This window comes from Hippichthys cyanospilos, chromosome 5 (assembly GCF_059441005.1).
Source record: "Hippichthys cyanospilos isolate Australia breed blue-spotted pipefish chromosome 5, RoL_Hcya_1.0, whole genome shotgun sequence".
Taxonomy (NCBI): Eukaryota; Metazoa; Chordata; class Actinopteri; order Syngnathiformes; family Syngnathidae; genus Hippichthys; species Hippichthys cyanospilos.
In genome coordinates this window covers 23,761,038-23,787,961 of record NC_142373.1, presented here as the reverse complement: position 1 = coordinate 23,787,961, position 26,924 = coordinate 23,761,038, and the positions used below count along the sequence as shown (strand labels likewise).

General features: G+C 40.1%; 1 protein-coding gene across 1 annotated transcript; it reads left to right on the top strand.

Annotated features, from left to right (window-relative positions):
- LOC148424051 (norrin-like) lies at window positions 1–26,067 on the top strand. Its single transcript, XM_088414210.1, has 3 exons — window positions 1–152; window positions 16,557–17,016; window positions 25,241–26,067. The coding sequence occupies exons 2-3, from the start codon at window positions 16,807–16,809 to the stop codon at window positions 25,463–25,465; spliced, it is 435 nt and encodes a 144-aa protein (XP_088270336.1). The 5' UTR covers window positions 1–152; window positions 16,557–16,806; the 3' UTR covers window positions 25,466–26,067.
- The last annotated feature ends 857 nt before the right edge of the window (window positions 26,068–26,924 follow it).

Below are 26,924 nucleotides of genomic sequence, written 5' to 3'. Positions count from 1 at the left end.
TTCAGGAATGACCCGTGAGAGGCGGAGAGAGAGAAAGAGGAGGTGAGAGAGGGAAGAGGGAGACAGCACATGAGTTGAGAGGAGCTTAGAGGGGGAACAAGAGTTGGACGGTTTCAGTCTTGTGTGGTCGGGATACTCGGACTCTTGGGAAGGTAAGACTGTCGTCCATCCTGTAAGCTAAAAGCTTCGGTTGTCACTTTAAACAGGTGTTAAGGCATACTATTACCATCCACTAAAACGCACCTAACAGTATGCCCACATTTTGCGCAGTGGCGGGAAGTACTCGAGTAAAAATTACTTTGGGACTGCATTACTAGATTTGTCATGTATGTTATCTGTACTTTACTTGAGTATTTGTTTTTTCTGACATTTTACTTCCTTCATTTGATATCTTTATGTTCTACTTACTGGGTTTTTCCTCAAATCCATGCATCTCCATTTTCCTCCCCCAAAGTGGGGAAAAAGTGATGATTACCTTTTTCGCACTGGTTCAAATGAAGTTTATTGGCAAGTTTTCCGTGATTTGTTAGTGTCTTTCTAACTTCACAAATTATTGTTCATACATTTTTTAATAAGATCGATGTTGAAGCGTTGATTGTTTGTGTTTTCAAATCAAATCAGCACACACTGAAGCAAGTTTGTAACTGGCTGGCATTGTCATAAAATGGATAGTTTGCTTGGACTAACTTCTATATTGTCCCTGTCCTATGTCACCAATTTGTGTGGGTTATGTTCTTTAGGAGATTCAAGTTGTTTCACTGGACAGCAACACAATAGATGAAAAGCTAGTATCTCAACACTTGTTTTTCTTTCTTTGTCCCAATCATGAGGTAAACACGATGTCTGTGTTTTGAGCACAAAAATGTCGTTGGATAGCAACCATGTATCAGAAAGTAATTTCTTGACAATTCTTACCTGGTTACATCTGAAAATGTGCATGTTTAACTTTGCATGTTAATGGCTTTGTTTATGAAGGACCTTAGTTTATTTATATATATATATATATATATATATATATATATATATATATATATATATATATATATATATATATATATATATATATATATATATATATATACTGTAGTATTTTGTGATTTCACTTGAATTAAGGCTTGCATCACCCAAGTGATGCCTTAACTTGCTTATAATTTGGTGGGGAATCGGCTTGATTTACTAGATTTGCCATTATTAACTTGCTTGAAACTTGAAGGTTAAGACTTGCGACTTTCTTGTTAACACCTTTAATCTTTTTACATGGACTTTGAAGACACAGATATGCGTATAGTGTCATCAAAGCGCGAGGGGTTATAATTGGGTGAAAGCGACGTTCAGTGGTAATGAAGGAGTTTACCTTGGCCGAGCCAGTTGGCCTAATCAGGCACTGACAAGGAGGTGTGTGAGGGTAAGTGCAGGTCGTGGACCTTGCGTGGAATGTAAAGTTAATAGTGGCGAGAATGACCCTGGGGGTGCATGTCTTGCAGGTGTGTGCGTTTACGTGCCTCACGTTATTGATTTCTTCTGGCAGACCACCAAAGCTGTGGAGAAAGACCCTGGTCGAAAAGGCATCTTTCTTACTGAAAGAATTAATCATACAATAGATCAAATCTCAAAATTCCCTAGGCCTGCCTGGTGCATCAGGTCAGATGACTAGCTGCTTCTGGAAACATCAAAATCTAATTTAGGAGCTCAGAGATGAGTCCCAAACTATGGAAAGTCCTCCTGGTACACTTTAGACAAGCCCCTTCACTTCATTTTTAAAACCCTCTCAGAATTTATATTTATTCTTCAGCTTTCAATGTTGTGTGAAACTGGAGCCATTAGTTGAGTGCCATTTGTTTTTATTGTTTTTAATTTTGTTACTGTTCCTTTTTGTTACTGTTTGTTCCAGTCAACACCAGATTTTAATCAGAGATGGCTTCATCATCCCTAAATGTACTTTTGACACAGATTTTTTTTAAAAAGTCTTTTTCCCCAGCACATTAGGTTTTTTAGATATATGTTTTTTTGTTTATAGGTTTGACCTAAAACAGCTTGGTCAATAAAGATTTTACCATGTGTTGTACTTTTTAGCGATGACATTTCAGAAAACATTCCACCTGTTGCTGAACCTAATCATAAATTCTGAAATATTACTGAATATATTACGTATTATTATTATTATTATTATTATTATTATTATTATTATTATTATCATTATTATTATTATTGCATTCCGATTGTGAAAACAAATTGCTAGAGAAAATATTCTGATCGTAAAAGAATTACCGGGCACAGCGGTCACTATCGGTCGATAGTCTAAACAGGCAAAAAGAGCCTTTATTAGGCACACATTTTTCTATTTTGAAGTCCTTAACAGGCAAGAATTTTCAGGACTTTAGAAAAAATTCAGCATACGTTAGAATTTAAGCAATGGCTGTTACGGACGCTTTTGGACATTTTGCCTGTTTAGACTATTGGCGGAGAGCGGCCGCTGTGTCCAGTAAAGGCTTCAAACATGAACCTTTTGATGATGTGTTGACCAGCGTTGACCAGACTTTCTGCATGCAGATGCATGCAGAAATCACATCCAGAAAATTCATCATTTCTATACTCTGAAAATCCATTTGGGCAAGATAGCTAACCAGCACTGGGGCAAAAATGTTATCCAACGCATTATATTGACACTTTGACCTAGCACATTGTGTTAAGGTTTCGATAGAACAATGGGGAAAAACATACCCATACTGCTGAATTAAAACTACCACAAAATGAGTTTTTAGTTTGTCAGTATAGCTGTGGTTACCACTAATTTCATCAACGATATTTTGGAAGACAAGCTGGTATCAATTTCTCTCTTACAAAAATGTAACCAGAAGTATTAGAAAAATAATTGAATTCAAGCTGCACCTTTTTTTTTAAATCCTTCCTTAATTCCTAAGGCCAAAAAGCATAAAAGCAAAGCATGCCCCTGTTTGTGAGGCCTTAAGTGAATGTTTTGCATTATACTGGATTATATAATGTTCACAGGGTCTCACTGAGCAATACTCCAACACGACTGCAACCCTGGAAAAAAAAAAAAATCCCTTCAAGACCAACAATCTGGTCTCGTACGATAAAAATGAACACACCTACATTGCATTTTGATTGCTGGAGGTTGGACGCTGAAGTGAGTCTTGATCTGGTTTCATGCTCTGATTTTAGCCTGCAGCTTGGTATGTGTTATTGGTTATCTTTTTTATAAATACGCTGTGGAGGTACAATGCATCCAACAAGTATTCACACTGCTGTAAGAAATTAATCCCTTATCTCAAAATTATTCACACAATACCCCATTATGACATTTTTTAATCTTTCAAGAATAAAAAAAACAAAGAAATCACATTTACTTAAATAGTCAAAGCCTTTGCTTAGTACTTTTTTAAGACACCTTTGGCAGCAATTCCAGCCTCAAGTCTTTGAATATGATGTCACAAGCTTAGCACACCTATCTTTTGTCAGTTCAAGTTCCATCAAGCTGCATTGGAGACTTTTGTGCACAGCCATTTTCAGGTCAAGGGATGGTCAATCGAATTCAAGTCCGGGCTCAGGCTGGTCTACTCCAGGACATTCACAGAGTAGTTCTGAAGACAATCTTGTGAGATTTTGGCAATTTACTTTGGGTCACTCAAAAATGAACCTTCTCCCCAGTTTGAGGTCAAAAGTGCTCTGGTCTAGATTTTTATCCAGGAAAAGTCTATATTTCTGCATCGCTTTTTACTTCTATTCTGACGAATCTGCAAGATCTCTCTGCTGAAAAATATCCGCATAGCATGATGCTGCCACCATTTTCACTGTAGGGATGATATTGGCCTGCGGATGAGCTGTGCCTGGTTTCCTCCAAACAGGACGCCTGGCATTCACACTAAAGAGTTCAATCTCTGTCTCATCAGACTAGAAAATATTGTTTCTCATGCTCTGAGAATCATTTAGGTGCCTTTTGGCAAATTCCAGACAGGTTGCTATGTTCCTTTTACTAAGGAGTGGCTTTCATCTGGCTAGTCTACCATTCAGGCCTGATCGGTGGATTGTTGTTGATATGGTTGTCCTTCTGGAAGGCTCTCCTGTCTTCACAGAGGAATGCTGGAGCTCTGACAGAGTGACCATCAGGTTCTTGGTTACCTCCCTGTCTAAGGCCTTTTTCTCTCCATTGCTCAGTTTAGACAGGCGGCCAGTCCTAGGAAGAATGCATACATATTTGACAAGAATCGATACAATCCAATTGAAAGGGGGTGCCTATGAATTTCAAAGAAATTAGAAGTTTGTGTTTAATTTGCATGTGCCATCCACACACAGTAACAAAAAATACATTGAGCAATTAATGTTCAATGCACATTCATGTGCGCAAGGACAGCCACAGTTGCAGATGCACAATTTTATTGAACAAGAGGAATAATCAAACACAAATATAAAATGAGAACACTTGCAATCCCTTTCAATACGGACGTTTCGCATAAATCTGCAGAACAAGATTCTTTTGGGGGAAAAAAACCTGCAAATGATGCTAAAATGGCCAGTTCTGAATCAAAATAGCCTATCCCTCCCTGTATTTTTTCCTGCATGGAATGTTGCACTATTGAAATCATGTTTAAGATGTGACTGGAAAAACCCTTAAATTGTCCTGTTAATAATAATTTGTCAACGGCCAAAAAATTGGCATACAGCATGGCGTATATGGCTAACAGATGCTTAGCTCGCAGGGATGCCTGTTGTTTGTCTTAACAGGACTTGTGAGGTTGAGGGGCGGGTTTATATTTAGTGGGGAGCTTAGCTTTTAGGAGGGTGGCGTGTGGGGAGGGCCACTGTGTAGAGAAAGCCCACATTTGTGTGCATGTGTGTGTGTGTGTTTGTGTCAGGAGCTGGCGTCAGTGAACAGTTGAAGAGCTTGCCACTCCACATGCCAAACTGTGTGTGCGTCTATGTGTGTGTGTGTGTGTGTAGGACAGGTCTATGGGTCTGGACAATCCCGCCCCCCATCCCCGTGCCGCAGTCAGGAATCTGCCCTTTAGTTTATTAAAAGCTGGTGAAACAATGGAGGGAGGTGAGGAGGGGGGCAAATAGAACATCATGACGTAAACGGAGGCATGTTGCGGCCGGGGAACAAATCGTACACCCCAGTGATGTTGTCCTTGGGAAAGACAAGCTTAGAAGGAAAAGGTGGTCTTCTAGGGCATACAGTGGGAACTTCTAGCTGTCCAGTTTCTGCTTTCAAAGGTAGAATCATAGCTGGAATGCAAAAGGGATGCTGGATTTGTGTAAGGGGGGTCGACAAGGCTGAGACGAAACGTATCCAGTCATGATGTGTTGAAAGCGATAGATGATGTTAAAAAAGTATAACATTCAATGCCAGTTGCTTACTGTATGTCACATCTCATTAACAGATGGCAGTATGGATGCTGTGGTGCTTTTTTACAAAAAGGAATGCCTGCATTGTGTTCAAAAATTTATGAGACAGGCATCTAATGTAAATTGTATAGTATCAGCTGACAAAAGTGAAAGCGCTGTGGATTGCCAACATAGTCTGTGCGTGTGTGTGTGTGTGTGTGTGTGTGTGGGTGTATCTGCGCAGTAAAGTTTGTAGAATACATTTTACTCTAAAAAGACTACCGTATTTTCCACACTATAAGGCACACCTTACATTTTATCAGAAGCTAACAGTGCGCCTTACAATTCGATGCACCTTATACAGCGCACAATCCGTGAGTTTTCATTTTTGGAGAACAAAAAAATAAAATAACTTAATCGCCATGTAAATTCTTCAATTTTTACCTCTGCATTTCAGTTATAAATGTATTTTTTTACAATGAAAATGTTTAGGATACCCTTTTTGAAATTTTGATATGCTCAATATATGCTCCAATTTTGAAGCAATTTATATGGGGACAAGACACATAAACCACAAATTCAACAAAACAAAATAATATATTTTAAGGGCTTTGGTTGCAAATTGATTTAAGTATAAGTTTAGTATTTAATTGAATCATAATTATATTCTCTTAAACTCCTGATTGGTCTTGGCATTGATTAATGTAATCAAAAGGTATTTTTCCCCATTCTTCAGATTTCAACAAAGCTTTCAACAAATCTTCTTTCTTCTTAATTTCTTATTAAAAAGTTTGAAAGATCTGATTGTTTTGTTCGTATTCCCTTTAGTGCAGCTCTTTCTAGTGGATGCGCAACGCAACCCCAGCCACTAATGTAGCTTCTATTCTATGCGCCTTATAATGCGGTACGCAATATAAATGAAAAATAGGCCATTCATTGAAAGTGCGCCTTACAATCCAGTGCACCCCGTAGTGCAGACAATACGGTGGTATCTGTCTTAATACAGTCAAATTTAAATGTAAATACTTTTAGACGATAAAACACTGAAATCCCAGTCAAAATTGGACTCTTTTTCGATTTGGACTAAGTAACGCCGTTTTCAGGAAAATGTACTCTAAAAATTTTCTCTGTGGAAGGTTTATATGCCAATATATATAATCTGAAATGACATATGAATTCCAACACTCTATTGTAGTTACTTGCCTACGAATTTTAAAAAGCAGTTTTACAAAAAAAAAAAACCCTTCCTAGATGTCAAATGTCAAGACATAAATAAAATGTAAAGCGTCCGCATTAAAGCACTTAATGACGCTAGATGTGCTCATCCCATCTCTTCGACAGGTGATCTAATACATTTGTTTCACACATTGGACTCTGCAGTCAATTTGGAGTCTCTGTTCTTGAGCTGTGTGATATTGCGACAGACAATACTATTAATAGTGCGGATGATTGATAGAACACAAGATGAATTAGCTGTCTCTGCTCTGTCCAAAGTCTATAAAAAAGTCTTAATAAAGAGGCGCAATTGAAACACTGACATTATGTGTCTAAATGGGACACCATGACGTCCCCTTCAACACAAACACACACACACTGCTGCCGCCATATGTCGTGTGCAAGAGAAGTTCATGGTGAGCGCATGGATTGGTTCCACACAGCAGGGCGCACGTATAAATATCCGCGGCCCACTTAACTTATGGCTTTTGTGTTGTCACATTTGCAAAGCTGCACATGTCAAAAAGTAAGTTGTGTTTGCTCCGGGGGGCCCTCCACATTGTTGGGATGCTGACTGGATAGCACGTGGGGAGCACGCAGTGAGCCGGATCTTCGCGGGGATTCGCAGCTTCATCGCGTGGGTCAACAGGCCGGCAGCTGAGTACACTGAGTGCACCGCCCAGGACGGTCTTAAGGCTCGCAGTTTTTGTGCCCAGATATTAGACTTTTGTGGTGAGTGGTGAATCATCAAAGAGGCTGGCACATCTTTTGATGTATAGTATTTGACTACACATCGGTCTTACAATTCCAGGTTCTGATTGGGACTCAATGAGCTAGTCGAAACCTCGCATTGAGTTTTTTAAATTAAAAGTCTCATTATTTGCCAACGGCTAGCTGTTGATCTAATGTTTCTCTTATGGAATGACAATCACTACTAATACAATTGCTGCTACTACTATTACTACTACACCATCCATCCATTTTCTAGAGCCGCTTATCCCCACAGGGGTCGCAGGGGTCACAGTAGGCAGGGGACACCCTGAACTGGTTGCCAGCCAATCGCAGGGCACATCAATCACTCCTATGGACAATTTAGTATGTCCAATACACCTGCCATGCATGTTTTTTGGAGTGTGAGAGTAAGCCGGAGTGCCCGGAGAGAACCCACGCTCAGAGAACATGCAAACCCCACACAGAAAGGCCGGAGCCAGGTGGATTTGAACCGGGACCTTTGAACTGTGGGGCGGACGTGCTATTCACTGCGCCCCCCCAAGAAAAGAGAAAACATTTCGCACCCCACTTGCTGCGTGGACTATAAATGAAAACATCTATGAAAGTTGTATAGGGATACCTAAAATTGTATCCTTGATAACATGAATAAAGTAAAAAAAGCCATTTAAGTAAACTTTGAGCAAAGGTTTACTTTTTCAAGCAGTATATGCAGGTTACAGCTTATTTGTACTCGGAAAAATAGCTTAAAGTGCATCAAAGTGCCTAAAAAAAATGTCAATCCTTATTTGAACTAGAAACATTTTTAACCAACGGAACCAGTTGAAGCTGGAAAAAAAAATCCATCCATTTTCTATAGCCGCTTATCCTCAAAAGGGTCACAGGCTTGTTGGTGCCTATCCTAGCTAACTCCGGGCACTAGGCGGGGGACACCCGGAACTGGTCACCAGCCAATTGCAGGGCACACAGAGACGAACAATCATTCATGCACCCAATCACACCAAGGGACAATTCAGTACAGTATGTCCAATATATGCATGTTTGTGGAGTATGAGTGGAAGGCGGGGTGCCCATAGGGAACCCACGTGGGCTTGGGAAGACCATGCAAACTCCACACAGTGGAGCGAGGTGGATTTGAACTTGGGTCCCTGAACTGTGAGGCGGATCTCCTAACCACTGCGTCACCTTGAATAAATAATAATAAATGTAAATTGATCTGGAACATTCCCAGCAATATCTTAAAGATTTTAACCTGAAGAAAAAGGTATAAAACATTGCGTTTTTTTTTTTTTTCACATTAATCATTAATGTGATTTAGAAAAAGACTGTTGAAAGCAAGCAATTTAAAAAGTTAATAACAACCCCTGCACCCACTACAAAGCACAAACGCAAAGCCCGTTTCCCGGCCTACAATGTTTAGGAGGCTTCCTTGCATTCTTGAACAGAAATGTTTGACTTTTATACTTGATTCATTTATGAGTTCTCCAAGAAAAACCCCGTGAGCCACCTCAAATTTGGCTATAAAATGTTTAAGATGGTAAATCGTCAAGAGCACACTGAAAATAGAAGCACTTACTAGTGCTATAGATGCTGTCTGAGGAAAATAGTCTCAGTGGTCTAATGCATTTGTTGAGCACTTAAATGTTACTACTTCAATTGTTCACTGATGTACTGACCCAGTCAAAAGTTTGGAAACAGCCTCAAATTCAAATGGTAACAAACAACATCAAGGGGTCAACAAACGCAAGTTTTGCGCAATGTAAAAATCATTACAGGTAATCAAGAATCACCCACGTCATGAAGCCGCCTGAGAAAATACCACGATGTGAAAAGGTCAAAAGATGCCTACTTCAAAGATCGAAATTATCAAACCTATTCTATTTTGATGAACATTTTTCGTTCACCAAACACTCTTATCGATTTTTCTTAATTAGGTCAACGACTTAAATATCCATCAACAATTCAGGAAATTTTAAAATGATGGAATAGAGAAAATTTGTGTTTTTAAGATTCTTTAACCTCAAAGGTGTCGCTTTTTCCAAAGGTTGGCGAGTAAAAACCCGTATCTAGAAATCAAAACACAAAATCAAATGCATAAAAGCTAAAGCAAAGCGAGTTACATTCCAGTAGTTATTAGCACTCGGCTGTGTCGGTGTGTGGCGTCTTTCCCACCGCAGCCTCCCCGTAGAGACGTCATCATATCTGATCTGCTCGCTTTTGCTTTGAAACAACTTCTCATAACTTGGTGAGCCCTAAAGCTTCCCGAGTGGATGGATACCAGGACGGATTGTCTTGCAGCTTTGTGGTTTGGCTCTCCTGCTTCTTCTTAAGAATGCGGAAACAACAAACCAGCCTTTAGCCAAGTTTTATTGAAAAGAAAATGAAGCGGGATAGGCCAATGCTAATTTTCTGTTGACTTAAATTCAGGATGTGACAGTTACATGTGTTTCATGTTGTTTGACGAGGCCATCCGCCTACGGCACTTTGGCTTTTGGTTGCAAATTAGTTCTGGGATATCAGAAATGTCACCAAGTCAGTTTTCAGAGCAAACAGAGAATGTCTTTAATGATGGGCTCATTTCACGGAATCGTTCATGTTGTATTTTGTTTCACAGAGTATTCACAAAGAAATGCAGACTGTTTTGAGAGCAGGGAGATAAGAATCAGCTTTGGTACACTTTGAAAAAAAGGGGAAACTTAACCCATACCCCTCAGAAATGTCAAGGTTAAAATGCTGCGGTCGATTGTAAGCAAACAACATGACTTAGCGTGCCGATAAGCTAGTGCAGGTTTTGATTTCTTCTCAACAGAGACCGACTGATAATCCCGGAAACACTTCTCATCTCAATTGTTATAATTTATCAAATTTTGGAATTTCCAATTCAAAATGATTCGATTCGATTAAAAATTATTTCTGCTTCAATCTATAGATGTGCAAAGAATCATCATACAATTTCAGTCTGCTTTGCAAAAAACAACATGTGCACAAATGCTACTCTTTGATGCTAGCTATAAATTATATAGCTTTTATATCATAAAATAAGATTAAACAAAACATTTTAAAAAAGGTAGTGTAAGATACATTGTGATTTCCAAGGAAATTGCAGGAAATTCCGACATATTAAACGAAAAACGAGAGATGAAAATAAATATTTTTCAAGTGAGTAGCTAAATTGCATGTGTAAAGCATGAAACGTGCTAGTTTGTTCATCTCTGAGCATATCGGGAGAATTATCAGTCACAATTGTAACATTATTTACTGATTTATTTAGATTATATGTGAGTAGGCAGGGGACAATATCAGAATCTGACATTATGATAACCATTTTGCTGTCTAATTTTGCTACATATCTATACATTCCAAATTCAGTTCAACACAGTTTTGGCTTTAATTCTAGTGCATAATTCCAAGCTGTGAACCACATTTTGGTCTTTGCTTTTAGGACCCAAAATAAAAGCCATCTCAATTAGGTAAAAACATTCAGCAACAAAACAACACAAAGCAACACAATTTGGAGCTACAAATTACAGTAAATGCAGCACTTTTGCCACACAGTTCTGGGTTCTTTTCAAGCTATTTCTGTCAAAAAAAAAGAACAACAACACTGGCCATTCATCCATTCCTCCTGATAGACACTACACTGCTGCTGGACACACTACACACGATAGAACATAACTGATACCTACTTTATCTTCCAGAACACTTCATGCAGTACAGTCCTTGAAGCCTGAACACTGTAGTGATTGTTTTCTCTCAGTTTTATTCAGTCCATCTCTTGTGACTTGTACAATTTAAGTAGTTTTCCTGCACCTTGAATGTTACTGTGTTGCTTTGTCTTAAGTAACCATTAAGTAAATGTGTTTACTTTAATTGAGCTGAGCATTTCTTGTATTATGCACAATTATCCACACTGAAAGACTTGTTGTTCGCCTGCCAACAAGCATGTTTTTTTTTTGTGGGAGGGGGGGAGTCCGGGGGGGGGTGAAAGAAGAAAGCACCCAAGGTTACTGTGTTCCAACAAAACCAAGTGTGAGGAGGGTCCAGCTGTTCTTTGGGAACAGCCAGGCCCCCATAAAGCAGAGTCCAGGGCGAGAATAAGAAAATATTTGATGAGAAGCTACTCCTCAGCTTCCAACCTCACCCATATGCATAAGATAATTAATTGAGCAAATATTTGGTAACGTTACATACATATTCGTTATTTGTTTTCACAAAATCACACTGTGCCTTAAATATTGGTATTTTGTAATTCTACTATTAATTCTCTTTCACATTGTTTTAATACATGAAGGGAGCTCAAAAACGGATGGTTACAGCAAGTTGAATGTTGCCAAGGTTGAAATCCTACACGTTTTGATTAAAATCATTTTATGCGGCCCGCCAAATGCTGATTTGACTGCTGATTTCTGGCTAAAATACCAAACTTGCAAGTTGTTTTCAACTTTTCAAAATTTGTTGGGGGGAAAAAAACAAGCATTTTCTTATTCCCAAGCTCTCATTTGAACTGTTTTTGCCAGCCTATGATTTTGAAACTGTGTATGTTTGTGATGAACTTGAAAATGTATCTTAACTTTACAGTTATTCCGGCCCTCTGACAGAAACTATATCTGCAACCCTGAACTATAGTTTGCAAACAGCAGATTTTCATGTTTTTGTTTTTTTATGGCTCACATGGTTGTTTACTAAAATGGAGCTCAGACCAATTACAGCAGTAAACAGTAAAGCAGAGGTCAGCAAATGTTAGTCCAGCATCGTAGTGTGTTTGGTCTCCAGTTCTCTTTGCTCATAATGAAAGTGTCATCTATTATCTTAATGCGAACTTAAAGACCATAGGGCACATAAGCTATGCGCACAAGGTGGACGTGAGGCGTCAATTAAAGCTCAGATGGAAGTTTCCATGCACGACCTCCTAAACCAAATGGCTCCTGTTTGCTATAACAGATGCATGTTTTCACTGTTGTCAACGTCACAAAAAGTGCAGCAAACTTAAATACTGTAAAGCTAATTTTCAGCTGAATCAAAGATTTTGCAGGGGATATTTTTTGTTTTGTTTTTTTTCTGGCATTCGCCAACATTCAGGATGGTGGTACGAGTTACGAGAAAATAACCCATCGTAAAACAAAGTGTATGGTTGTATTTTAGAGTCATGGCCAATCAAGCTCATCGCCAGTAGTGTGGATGGGTAAACAGTAGTGAAATGCTTTTGTTCATACCCTTTCAGGTGTGTTTTTGAGTTTGAGTAATTTTACTTCCTCTTTGTGTTCTCAATGGCTTCATTGGACTCTCAACTGGATACGATGTTGATGATTTTTTTTTTTTTTTTTTTTTTTTTTTTTTTTACAAAAAACTAATCTGGAGCTTATGTGTCTGGTGCCATCCCTTTGGGTCCTTTTATTTGTTCAATTTGACTATAAGAAAAGCTGAGTGAAGACACTGCCATGTCAGCCTTTCAGGGGAAGTGAATATCTACCGATCCATCCATTTTCTATACCCACTTATCCTCACTACTAGGGTCACTGGCTTGCTGGTGCCTATCCCAGCCAGTCCGGGCAGTAGACAGGTGACACCATGAACTGGTTACCAGCAAATCGCAGGCACACAGGAACAAACAACTCACCCAATCACACCTAAGGACACATCTGAGAGTCCAGTGATACACCGCCCATGCAGGTTTTTGGTATGTGGGAGGAGAGCGGAGTGCCCGGAGAAGACCCACACAAACACGGGGAGAGCATGCAAACTCCACACAGAAAGCCGGGGTGAGCTGGAATTGAACTCTAGACTTTTGAACTCTGAGGCATTTGTTCTAACCAGTCTGCCACCACAGCGGCCTAGTCAACGGTTATAGTATCTTAAAAAAACAGTCGTTATCATTAATTAGCTTGTGTCTAGTACATTTCTAGTCTAGATGGAAAATTTGAAGTACAACAAGAATCACAGACACAAAAGCTACCTGAATGACCCTTGAATTGAAAATTGACCAAAAAAAAAAAAAAACCCACACACACAAAGCGGCAAGCAAGGCTAATGTATAGAGATGAGTTTCGAGTATGGTTTCATTTGGAAGTGTCAGCGTGAAAGTTGCTGATTGGAGTTGGCTGTAATCTATCTTGCAGCTCATGTTCAAACATCCTGGCAAGTGTTCATTTGAACAGACCGAATGCCTATTCTGGTTTTTCCTCAAACGTATGGCTTTTGAATCGCAAGATTTGGGCGATGAGGCGTTATTATAGTTTCATGTGAACTCGTTTAAAAGGGAAAATCAATGAATTCACAGCAGGGAGTGTTCATAAAAAGGCAGAATGATATTCTTTGCCATTCAGGTGCCAAATACTCAAATCCTCCCACTCTGTATAACATGATACGTTAAGTTCATTTACTCAGGCAAATAACAGACAAAGACACATGATTATTTACTACCATGGTTTTTTTAAACAGTCCCTTAAGCACAACAACCTCAGTGGTTTAGACAATGATGAGCAAATGCCCTAAAAAGGCCTTTTAGGAGCACTGTGAAAATAAAAAAAAAACATCTATTTAAGGATTTTTTTATACTGTATATATTTGGGAAGTCTCATTTCAAGATACATGATCAGGTAATGTCATTTATCAAAATACAAATGATTCTTTTAAAGATTTGAACTTTCCTTGAAAAATTACACCACACAGCATTCAGGCATTGCTTTTTGAAATTCACAGGCAAGCGGTGTCAGGACCTCCCCGATTCCTCTCTGTTGAATAAGCATTGAAAAAAAAATATACATACTTAGCTGCTTGCCAGCCAGGGCACACAGAGAAACAACCATTCACGCTCACTAACACACCAAAGAGAAATTTGGAGTTTCCAATACTTGTACAATACATGGTGTTGAGAATGTAGGATTACACTAGTACCCATAGAAAACCTATGCATGCACCGGGATAATATGCAAACTCCACACTGGAAAGCTGGAACCGGAATCAAACCCACGACCTCCGAACTGTGAGGCAGACATGAAAGCCAGTCTACCACTGTACCGCCACATTGTGAGATTATAGTTTTTATTTATTGTCCATGGCAGAGAATTCTTTAACAGCAGTTTACATCTCTGGCTTTGAGACTAAATCTCCTGTCACAAAAGGTCACTTTAATGAAAAAAAATCTATACTACAGGTCAGTCCATACAAAAGTGTGGAGCTGCTAAGGTGTAGTGCACATTGTTAACTGGCGAATGTTTTTACGATTACTTGTAAATAAGTTCAAAGGTGCTGGCAAATACATGTGAACCTACTTTCAAATATATTACATGGTAATACGTTTGAACATATTTGCAAATGTTCAAATGTATTAATAAATACATTCATTTAAATTCAAACATATTTGCCAGTTTAATATTATTACTCCACATCGGGTGCTTTGTTTCCGTCAGTCTGTGTGTGTGCGTGTTATTTTTACAATCGATCTAAAGTGTTGAAAGCAGCCATTTTTGGGATCTCCTGAAAAGTTACCGTTTTGGAGACTCAGCCTGACGCCAGCTATAGTTAAAACTTTAGGACAGTTCAAAATGTTTTTGAAAATGCCTCATACAGTTAATAAAGAAAGAGGGGGGGGGGGGGGGGGTCGAGAACAGAACGGGCTAATTCTGTTTCCATTGTTTCCTATGGAGATTCAAACTAATAAAAAGCATCAACATAAAGCTTACAGATCGGAAGCGTAAAACTCATTCGCTATGTGTCCCCCTTTAAGACCTGTGACCCAAGATATTTGCGGCCCGAGTCTTAATTCACAACACATTGCCTATTAACACAGCAGCCTCAGCTGAACTAACTGCAGGTCTTAACCCTATTGTCTGGAGGACAGTAAAACTGTGATCTTGGAAAAAGACCCTACATAAATACATGTGAAAATATGCTGCCTGACTCGGTGGAGTTTTGTTGCAGTCGTGAGAAGCCATTTGTTTTAATGAAAAAGTCCTTCCCGCGGAGAGGAAAGTGGCCGGCTGCAGGCTGTTTGTGCATGGCTTAGGTTTCTCCGCCATAATAAAAAAGCATGGACGTGAGCGTCGAGGGGGGCGTCTGCCAACGGAGACGACAGGCTTCACAATGTGTCGCAAAGTTCATGTATAGTGCAATCGTCACTTAGGAGAAAAAACGGTTTTGTTGAGCAGCTGTTCAGTAGTCTTGCTTGTCATTTAAAATATTAATCTTTTTTAGTAGTTCAGCCTAAATCCCATCACTGTTTATCACTGTTCTGTGTGAAAGGCACCAACCTTGAGTGGAGGGTTGAAATAGATCCCCAAATCTCCAAGCATTAGAGGGACCGTCAAAGGAATGACTGAGGGAGGGACAGCCGCTGGACAATCGGGACGAGGTTGTGAAGTTCAAATCTAACGCTCACCTGTAGCACACTGTGTTGAAAGCAAGTGTCACTGTCTATAACCATAACCATTTTATGTCACACCTGACACATGCATTGACTTTACCTAATTATGTGTGGGCTGCTGTGTCACTGTTACCATCCCAGTTCACGGGGTTCTGTGTACGTACACTTGTCCTCAAAATTATTCATACCCTTGGGAATTTTAAGGTTTAAGACCCTAACTAAGGCCCTAATAAAAACACTTGAGCAGGCAGGGATGACTGTCTCAAGGTTTAGCATTGAGTGGCCTAGGAACTCAACCCTAATCAAGAAAAAACATGGTGAGGCTTGCCTGGCTTTTGCCAGAGGTCACCTACTGCAAAACTCAAGATTTTGCTGTTGTTTTTACTTTGTTTCCAGGGTATTGGTGCGTCTTATACATGGTAACTAAGAAAATAGCAGGAATTGACCCCAAAATTAAGGCTGCGTCTTACACATGGGTGCATCTTATATTTGGGGAATGACGGTGTTAGACACCGACAAAATTTGCCTCTGCTAAATGGTTGGCAATCATGATTAGCATGAGATTACTATTGATTACCATTTTTGGACAACAAACAACAAAAGAGTTTTTGGTCGACAATTTTTCCGCAGTTCCAGTTGCATATTTGCATGACTTGGTTCATGCTCACATATGTGCGGTTCATGCAGAGTAGTGAACAAGAAAAAACATGGACAAATCTCAACTTTATCAAACTATGAAATTGGGGCTACTGTTACATTTACCTAAATTGGAAGCCAGTCTTTCATTGTTTTTACTGAGGTGGGAATTTTGTTTGACTTTTGATCCATACTGTTCTGTCATTTTAAGCCAAAGTCTTTCCATTCCAAGTTCTGATGGTTCACGTATTATGTCTTTGTCCCCAACCAGAATGTGGTGAATCGGGACGATCGGAGATGGCGGGGCTCAGTGAAGCAAACCCACTTCCAAATTTGGCTCGACAGCGCACAAGATTTGAAGATCCATTGTTCATGTAGTAAGCAGTGAGCGAGATCAAGACATCATAATTGAGGACATCCTGAAATCCAACTTGTGCGGAAGTCTTGTCGGGGGAATTTGGACAAACTCAAAGGTGTTGTAAAGGCCTTGTAAGGACCCAGAGCCTGAGGGTGGTCGGACCATGAAACCTTCAATAGCCGTGGTCCCGCCCTCTGGCCTCCTGCTGGTCCTTGTGTGCTGCCCCCTGCTGGGCTTGGTCCAGTCCGCCAGCAGCAACAAGGCCAGCGACAATGGACGCTCCCCGCACGTGAGCGACTCTGACCCGCAGCGCTGCATGAGGCATCATTTTGTTGAGACGATCAGTCACCCCATTTATAAGTGCAACTCCAAGGTAAGACTTTAAGAATGGTGTACGAGTTCCCACTTGTAGTTGAGAAGTTGAGATTCTCTGTGGTCAACCGTACTTTTTTGGTAAAGTTGTTTAAGATAACAAGACCGCTCTGGAAAACGTTAGTTCTGCGCATTGGACAAGCGCAACCAGCCAACAGTAGCTCCTGCCAACACAATCAAGGGGCACTGAATTTGTCTTGCATTTGTGTAAAAAGAAACACACAGAGGTTATGTTTGCTTTGGTTCTGGTTGTACGCTCAATGACGGCTTGAACAGAGGGCAGATCCAATCAAAACCTATTGGCTAGGATTTGTCTTTGGCTTTCCCGAACGTAATTCCTTTTGCAGTCAAAAGGCTGAAACACAACCTTTAGATGGTCAGAGCAACACCTTGTAGACAGCCTGGAAAATCATTTGCAGCCACAAGCAAGGGTATAATAAGTGCTTGCTTGCTCACCTCGCAGCGCAAATGTCTCATGCTTAATCCCATGCTTGCGTATGTTCTTTTTTTGGTGGTACTCTGGTTTCGTCCAACAGTCCAAGCTCACGCATTTATTGAAACATCTTAAGTTGTGGTCACCACTATTGAATTAGAAACAGACATCAACTGTGGTTTCATGTTTTATGAAAAACTTATAAAAGTGGGTTTCAAAGTGGAACTTATTGAAAAGACCAGCTTTGTTAGTGCCAATATTTCACGCAGGACAAAAGCTTGACAATGAATTGTAGACTTGCCGTGAATGTGTGAGATGCAACACTCCCGTAACTAAATTCTCAATCAAAAACAAATAGTAGACTTTTAATTCTTTCACTAGCAGTTAATTCATTGGCTGTGAATCAGTAAAATGTTCCTCTACGAAGTGGCAAATTACGCCATTTATTCATCGCAAGTGATGCATTGTTATTTTTTTTATTAATGCCACAACATACGGAGACAAGTAGGGTGATTAACTCATCCACTGCCAGCCCAGTAAAAGTTCACTTTTTACCTTTATTGCCATCAATGGCATTGAATGAGTTGATTAGGATGAAGCCAAGATAAGTCGCTTTTGCTAAATTTGTCGGCTCATTATGTAACTTTTCAAAATCCCACACTAAATTTCCAGCCTATTCCAGCCTATTCCAGCCTATTCCAGACTATTTTTTTTTTTTTGGGGGTAAAATCAGTATCCAAAGATATGAGTGTAAAGTGGTCAGTCTTGAAGGACCAACAATTCTTGCTCTTAGTGAGCAAATCTCATCATTATCTCACCATTACGCGAGTTAAAGGCATAAAAAGAATCCTGGAACACTAGACTGCCTGTAAATTGGTTCAGGTTTGGTCCAGCACTGTTTGTTTTTATTCATTACCTTTGAAAATACACTGCATCTTATTTTCCCCTCAAATGAGTCTGCTTGATGGAACTACCGTTGTTGGCTGGGTGTACATTATATACTGTAGTTCAAGTGACACATTTCAGACATTTCTCCTTGATGTGTACATGGCTATAGACACAAATTCGCACAAGTGTGAATTGAAGTGCAAATCCAGGCTCAGACATTCAGGTATGGGTTCCATGTTGTTCAACTTTGTAGCTTCTGAAAAAAAATCACTTTTGCTGGTCCCAATTTCCAGAGAATAGTGGTCAACTGTAAATATATTGTTGTAAAATATCTATATTTATAAAATAAAATACAATAACCTACTTTTTGATCCCCAATACATCCCAGTGAAATACTTTGCTATAATTACATGATCTTTTTTCCTTTTGTTCATAAAATAAGTATTTTGTACTGACCACATAATTGATTATTTATTTAAATAATTCTAGTGGAAGTGCCCCTATCAAAATATGTTGTTGTACAACTGCTTTTCAAGGAGTACATTGAAAAGCAAAGAAACCTAAACGAATAAAATGGTGTCTCATTTTGGACACTAGGTGGCACCTAGTTAATGGCATACGTGACAGAAAGAAATCTCACAAAAACAATGTTATGATGTCACATCAAATACGGAAGTGCAGTGTGCTAACTGCTGGACTGTAATTGAAGCAAATTAAGAAAAAAATACAAGACTAACTATATAACAGGGAGCAAAACCAAATGTCTGGTCGCAACCCAGATGGTCACCCCTGCCCATTGTGAATGTTTTTGGGGCAATTAAAGGATTTTACCTTCACCGAGCAGTAGCGCGACAAAGCTAGATACGAATGCTAACAATAATGCTAGTGAAGTGTTTAACTGAAGCAATCAGCAAGCAATTTCGAACATGTGTGGCAACTGGTTACTTCCGCTTGTGAGTAAGTTGGGGTGCTCATCCGGCCAGTGCTCGTAAAAGTAACATTTTTTCCTTTATTGATTATGGATAGCGAACTAATGGGTTTGGCCCTTTTTTTTTTTTTAAATGCTTCACAAAATTAATTTGTGGGCTGGATTAAACATCCTTGTGAGTCGTTTTCGGCCCACAGGCCATAGAGTTGACCCCCTTGTTCTACTGTTTAAAAACAGTTTCTACAGTTTAAGATGGAAAGCTAAGAGAAAAAACTGAAATGAGGCCCAATAAAAATCATAGTACTGCGCAAACGCCAATGGCAATTTTCTTTCGCTTTTGTTGAAATGCCAGCATGGTTGCCGGTCATGCGTGAGCGATCACGCGTCGGGTCTTTTTTTAATATTGTTGTCTCTGAGTGTCGAGCAGGTGGCTTGAAGCACAGCTCAGCTGAGGCGCGGCAGCACACTCGCAGCAGGAGTCACCCCTTTTCTATAACGGTACTCTAAGAATTGGCTTGGAGGCAACTCTTTTACACAATCCGTCTGCCCACTCACTTCTCATTTCCTCTACCCGTATGTGTATAGATTTGACTATGTATGCGTTTAGTGGGTAGCTAGTATTGTTGTATACGATTTTATGACATAATTGACGGAGTAAATTAATTTACTTTGTATCACCATTCGCTTTATTTATCATTAGCGTCACTATCTTAAGCTTCATTGTGTACATGATGATTTGTATGTTGGACAGAAAAGCAGGAGTGACTCTACCTGTTGACTAGATAGAGTTTTATATGTGTAGTGATGGAGATGATGTGCAGCAGGTTAGGTTAATTGAGAATAGAGATGGAAGTGTGATAACTGGTGCCAATAGTGTGTTTAACAAGTGCAGCAAAGAGTACCTTGAGAATTTGAAGAAGAGAAAGCAGCCATGATTAGTAAAGGGGGAAAGGCAGATCTTCAAGACGTGCGTGTGGAGGTTTGGAAGCATCAAGCAAAGGTGGCTATGGAATGTTAAATAGAGTTCTAAAGACTGAGCATATGGGAATAGTAAGGCTACATTGAGAAGAAAAAGTAGAATATTTTAGAGATTTTTGTAGAATGCGCAACACCCGATTTTCCAAGAGTCCAATTAGTAAGTACTAAATTTCACGTTTGCTTTAAATGGTGATGCAAGCTGCTGGTAAGCTTGTTGCACATAATTTCTTTGGTTAGCAATATTTTATGTAGATGCTCATTAGCAATTGCTAAATAGTGTGTTCACTCGTTCAAAAAAAAAAAAACACTACCTGCTGACGGAGAGACCAACACCATTGGTTACAGCGTGCTGAAATAATTCAGACACACAGAAATGAAGAGTTAAAAGGAGTTCATGTATATATTTATTTATTTATTTATTGGGGGATATAGCATGATTCCATGACTAACTCTACTCATTACTACAGATTGTGGGGAAAAAAACTTTTTTTTTATTAAACCTAGGCTCAAAAGCATTTAGACTTGCAGCTGACGTTGCTATTGTTGTCAGTTTCTTCCAATACATGCAGTCCAAATGCTAAATGCTGCTTCACTAATTGACCCGAATCTGCAGACTCAGAAATATTATGAGAAAAAAAGTTTTAGATGTGTTATTGTAACTGGTCAAAAGATTAGTATACAACACCATAAATCGTTTATTTTCCTGAGCAGGTGCAGTTGTTATAATTTACCTTCGGCAGTTTCAGTTACCTTCTTGCCTTTGCATAGTTTCTGTTAAGCTTGCGTCACCCCGCGTTAGTTTTGATTTGGTCCACCTGTCTGCATTTACCTGCCCCTCGTGTCTACCAAGCCGCTTACCCTGCTTATTGTTTCCTCCCCACCTGTTGCGCGTCGGTAATTAGTTCTTGTGTGTATTTAAGCAGAGTTTTTGTTACAGCCAGCGTCGGATCCTTGTCGTACGGCTTGTGTGTCGCAATTCTTCTCTGTGCCCACCTGCCCGTAGTATCCTTCTGTTTCGCCAGCCTGCACCTTAGTATTTTTTTGCCGTACTGTTCCCTGCTTTTGTTCCTGCTTTCCCTGCCACGAATTAAAATGAACTATCACACGCATCTTTCCCCCTGGAGCCTTCCTACATTTGGGTCCTCAGCCACCACTATCACGCCCGCCTTTCTCCTAGCCCCGCCTGACCATGACAGACAGAGAGCTTGACTATGGCTTGCTACATTAGCGTCTTCGTCAGCTGTGGCTGCAGTCGCAGCTGGGTGCTTTGCATTTATGTGATAGGCCAAATTTGGGCTGCTTTTGTGGTAAACAAGCTCCTTCTGAATGCATATCGCTCTACCTTTGGCGCGGGAGCAAGTTTTAGAGTTAATTTTCATATTCAACGGGCCACACTCAATCTGTTAATCTAACACCGATGCTATTATCATTTCAATGACACTGTGAGCAGTGCATGTGGCGCCCAAGAGTTGTCACATATGAAAAGAATTGTTGCCGTATGACAGCCTGAGCCTCAGCCCGGGCAAAGACAAACGGTCTTAAAGTGGCGACAAAACGCCGGCACCGTGTCTCTCTGTGTCCCAGACAGGCTTGTGGCAAAGTGGGTACATGGGTGGCGACACAGCAGCTGACAGACAAGCACGACACAGAAGTCCGTTTAGGGAGGCGACAGGAATGCGGCGAGCCACAAAGCAGAATGTCGTTCTGATGGAGAAGGGGGTAATCAGTCGTGTGTGCTGCTTTGCGTCACGCGACTTGACAGATTCAGCTGGCGTTGCGCGCGACGCAAAGACGACGCCGTTGTAAATTAGCCCGACTCACGTGTCCAAATGTGGCCCCGATCTCCCGGGTCAACCCGTCGGTACTTGAGTTCATAGGTGCAAATCCGTAACAGGGAGAGAGATTCCTATTCGTCATTCTGAGAAGCCACTTATTTTTCTCAAGCTCGAGCTGTGTTCAATTCGCCCAGTGAAATGTTGAAATTCCCTCGGACATGAACAAAAACATGTCTGAGAAGCATGATAATCTCGTATTTGTTTTGACTTTCAGCTGTCCTGATAACAGATCTGAACATTGTGCCACAAGTTCCCACTGCTATCCTGAAACCATGATGCTGTGAATGGAAACAAATGCCACCCTAGCAGGGAGTGGTTTTGTGTTATAATTAAAATTAGGCCCAGCTAAATCATCTCAAAACTTTTGTTCACTATTAATGTGTCCATTTGTATAAATTACCTAAAAAAAAACGTCTTTTTTTAGAAAAGAAGAGAGGTAAGTTAGATAATGTCATTGCACAAGTGTGCACTTTGTCCTCTACTTTTTGAAAATCAAATTTATCATCCCTCATTGCAAATGTTTGCGGAAACCCTAAATCATTTAAGCCAAACATACAGTAATTGAACTTTTTTATCACCAATGTATTCAATTTGACATCAAGTATATTTGTTAGTTTTCAGCCATACTGAAGTTTCCAAAATAAACATTGCAAATTGTATGCTTCCTCATCACAAATTGGGTCAATTTTTTATTAATAAGCCAAATTATTTCACAGACCCCTGCGGTCAGGCAATGTACTCCCGAGGGACCGCAGAGCCCATTTTGAGCACTACTGCTCGAAGTACTTAACCAGTCAAATTGATAACAAAGTTGAGTTGTTCTAGTAACTGTTTCCTAATATTTTCTCAGTTGTTTATTCTTACTCGCCCTCTAAAACAACCCATTTTTTGTTTCAGCTCTATGTTATGAATAACATCAATACTAGAAAAAAAAGGAGAGGATGCTTAAACAATGCCTTTTTTTTTTCATCCATGCACCATAGATATACAGTACTGTACATGTTCATTGGAAGCCTTGGTTGACATTTTGAAAAATAGGGCTGTGAAAATGTTTGGGTGATTTTAATAATTGGTTAATCTCTTGACTATTTTGTAATGAATTGATGAATTATGTATCTATTTAACTTGTTTTAATAGCCATTCTTTGATTGAAAAATAGGGTATTTACTTGAATGGACATTGCAGAAAACCAAATCCCAATCACTTGATTAGAAGTTGGGCGCGATTACATTTTGAACTGATCGCTTACAGCTCTTGAGGGCCACATACAGAAAGAAAGACAGACATGAAGGCCAAAATGTCTTTTTTTTAATTTTTTTTTTTAGTCTAGCTAAAAATTGAGTATTTGCAGGCCACAAATGGCCCCTGGCATAGCTGAGATTAAATGTTTTGGGCTACTCAGTTTAAACCACAGCTTTACTAGTCATATAAAAGATGTCCTTTTTTTTGTAAAAAAAAAAAAAGGACCACTGGATACGTTTTTCTGTCCTAAATACAATGTGAATGTATCAAACCGGTAGCAGCAGATCCTTAAATCAGGTAACTTGAACTCAAGAGCGAAAAAAAGGGATCAGAACGAACCCCAGAAAACATTTCATTATCTTAGTTTCTGGTTTGGTCCGTGAATGTTGATTATTGTTTTTCAAGGTAAAAGCAGATGTTTGCAAATGTCTAAAATTGATTCAACACGATTATTAGGGCAGCATTTTGAAAGAGTGGTTAGCACGTCTGCCTCACAGTTCAGAGTCTCAAGTTCTCCTGTGTGGTGTTTGCATGTTCTCCCTGTGCCCACGTGGGTTCTCTCCAGGCACTCCGTCCTCCTCTCACAATCCAAAGTGTGCATGGCAGGTGCTCAAATTGTCCTTTGGTGTGATCGGGTGCGTGAATGGTTGTTCGTCTCAGTGTGTCCTGCAATTTGCTGGCCACCCAGTTCAGGGTAAGCGACTCCATAAAATTGATGGTTGGACAATGATAAATAATTAGCTACAGGACTAAAGCCAAACATAAGTGAACTTATTGCTACAGGACTAAAGAAATCTGAGTATGTTTCCAATTCCAAGCATTTGGACAATATTAGGTACCACTATTCCCCAAATATAAGACGTGCCTGTGTGTAATTTTTAGGTCAAATTCTGGTATTTTCTATGTTACCATGTATAATACGTAACAAAACTCTTAATATTTTCTTGTCTTCATATCCGTAAGTTATTGTATTTGTTGGGAAAAAAGTGTGTTTCAGATTTCCCACATTGTGAGTGGTCAGTGAACACCTCGACACTGGAACTGAATGACCTTGAATCTGTTGTCTTTCCTTTTCTTTGCGATGCAGCTTGAGTTCATTTTATCATAGGTACCCCAAGCTACGCAAGCATCCGTGTTTCAACTAGGTTATGATTGTGTGTGTGTGCCAAAAGACCGCAGTTAATTAATGAAATACCTTTCCGTGTTCTCCAACCGGAGCACTTTGCTTGCCTTGCCACTCTTTATTGGATCAGCTGGATTCGTCATAACTTTTGCATGATCCTTTCCATTTTAGTATATTTCTGTGTGTGCACAAGGATGGACTCAGACATTGGTTCAGCCTGCTCGCTTCTTTTAAACCTAACGGGGCTGGCTGCTGTTAGCTGCAACAAGCACCTGCTGCTAATAGTCAACTGGCATCTGGCCTCTAGCTCGTCCCGTTACAGTAATTATTGTAAGAATACGGCTGATATAAAACTCATCTCAAAGCTCATCTTATGTGCCTGACAGATCAATCTTCCTCAACTGGCGTTGGAAAAAAAAAATCAAATTTACCATTTATAAGCTGCACCCATACTTTTGGCCTTTGTTTTTTGTGGGGAAAAAGAGTGTCTTATATTTGGGGAATTGCGGTCATGTGGACATGTAACCTTATTCAATCAAATATCAAAATAATAATCAGCGAATTTGGTAATTGTTTACTTGCCGATTAATTGTTGCACCAGTATTAAAAAAGGGGAACACGTGGACTCATAATCACTAGGCATCTGAAATTTGAACACATTTCAATCAATTGTAGGATGTTTAATCCCTCTTGATAACTGCCATTATTTTCCCCATTATCAAGAAACTGTGGCGAGATTTTCCGTTTTTCTGATCATCACTGTTGACATCTTTTCCGCGCTCCCCGCTCTGCTTCCAGATGGTGCTTCTGGCACGCTGCGAGGGCCACTGCAGTCCAACAACGCGCTCCGACCCGCTCATCTCTTTCAGCTCGGTGCTCAAGCAGCCCTTCAAGAGCACTTGCTCCTGCTGCCGCCCGCACACGTCCAAACTCAAGGCTGTGCGTCTGCGCTGCGCCGGTGGCACTCGAATCACAGCCACATACCGCTACATCCTGGCCTGCAACTGCGAGGAGTGCAGCTAAGCTGAGCTCCACGGGGTTTGTTCCCTCCCTCTCACAGACCCTGAAAGACTTTCACGTGCCAAGCGGATTTTTTGGGCCACCTAGGACTTGAACTGGTTCCAGTGTTCATCCACATGAAAACAAAACAATGTTCCTCTTTAAAGAAACTAAAGTTGCCCCATTTGAGGCCCGAGCTTTCATGGAGCACCTGCACCGCCATTGTTACCCCAAAGCCTAGGCCCCATAACTTTTTACCCACTCCCCTCATCTGGCAGTGTAAACCATGAGAGGCACTGGCAGGCGAAGATGTCAGGTGAACTATAAAAAGGAGAAGTAATAAAAAGGCAGGCGTATAAAAGACAGAAGGTTGGGTGTGCATCAGGGTGGCAGTTTTGGACTCTTCGCGGACTGCGTGAGGTGCTTGTTAAATGTCGTCTATTTGAATCCGATGCTCTCATAATATCACGATGGATTTATGCAAGCGTCCTGTATTCTGTCACTCGGAAAAAACTTGACCCTTTCCTCGTGGAGGTCCTGCTATTCTGCTTCAAAGAATATGGAACATATCCCTCATGTGCCATTTTTGATTTTCACTCTCAATAAAATAATAAAACATTTTTGTCAAACAATTGATTTGTCTTCATTGTTAATTTGCAAGACTTGATATTCAATTGCTGAATTCATTATAAAACAGATAAGATTGTGAGGTTTATTTTAATATGGAATAGTTAACCTTTTATTTGCTTTCTCTATTTGTGTTAAGACCATTTGTGTGAGTGCACCCTGGTCAATCTGGGGTGAAGGTGAGCAGAACAAAAGATAGATAAACAGTGGACAGTCCTTTGGGGGGGCTGTGCGTATTTCCAAGGTGTGAACAAGAGGTTTTGAGGGACCTCCTGTCTATTGCCTTGGGGAACAGGCCTCTAGCGGACCCTGGAGCCAGCGGTTGTCCCATAGGCAACAAAAGGGGACCACGGGCTTTCTTCAACCTCAGCTGTCTTATCCAAGAATAAAATCTTTTTCTAACCTACATGGTCTTCACTTCCGACAGCAATTTGCTTTGCTTTGTGGCGACTCTGGAATTTAACTGGGACAGAGCCATCTCACTAAGAAAAAAACAATACAAAGTCTTGTTAATTTTGTGTGAAAATTCAAACATGGTACCTAAATAAATGAGAAATTTGTGTTGACTTACCAATGTATAAGCAAGTATCCTCCTGAGACCCATTCTATTCATTTGAGTCCAGTGTTGTGTCCGTTTTGTCTCAGAAAGACCGCAAAGTTAATTGCATCCCAACCAAACACGAGACATGTGTCCTCTACAGCAGGGGTCCATCATCACAGACCGGTCAACGTTAGAGAATTTTACTGTCGACCGGGGGGCTTAATCAATGATTGACAATTTTGCCGTCAATGGCGACCTATGCAGACATATCGACGTTTGACGATTTTATTGTCGATGGGGGGCAGATGGCAAATA

Excerpts from the sequence above, each read along its gene's own strand:
- LOC148424051 (XM_088414210.1), top strand. The coding sequence starts at position 16,807 with ATGAAACCTTCAATAGCCGTGGTCCCGCCCTCTGGCCTCCTGCTGGTC. Across the intron at positions 17,017-25,240 it reads TTTATAAGTGCAACTCCAAG|ATGGTGCTTCTGGCACGCTG; the intron begins GTAAGACTTTAA and ends CTCTGCTTCCAG.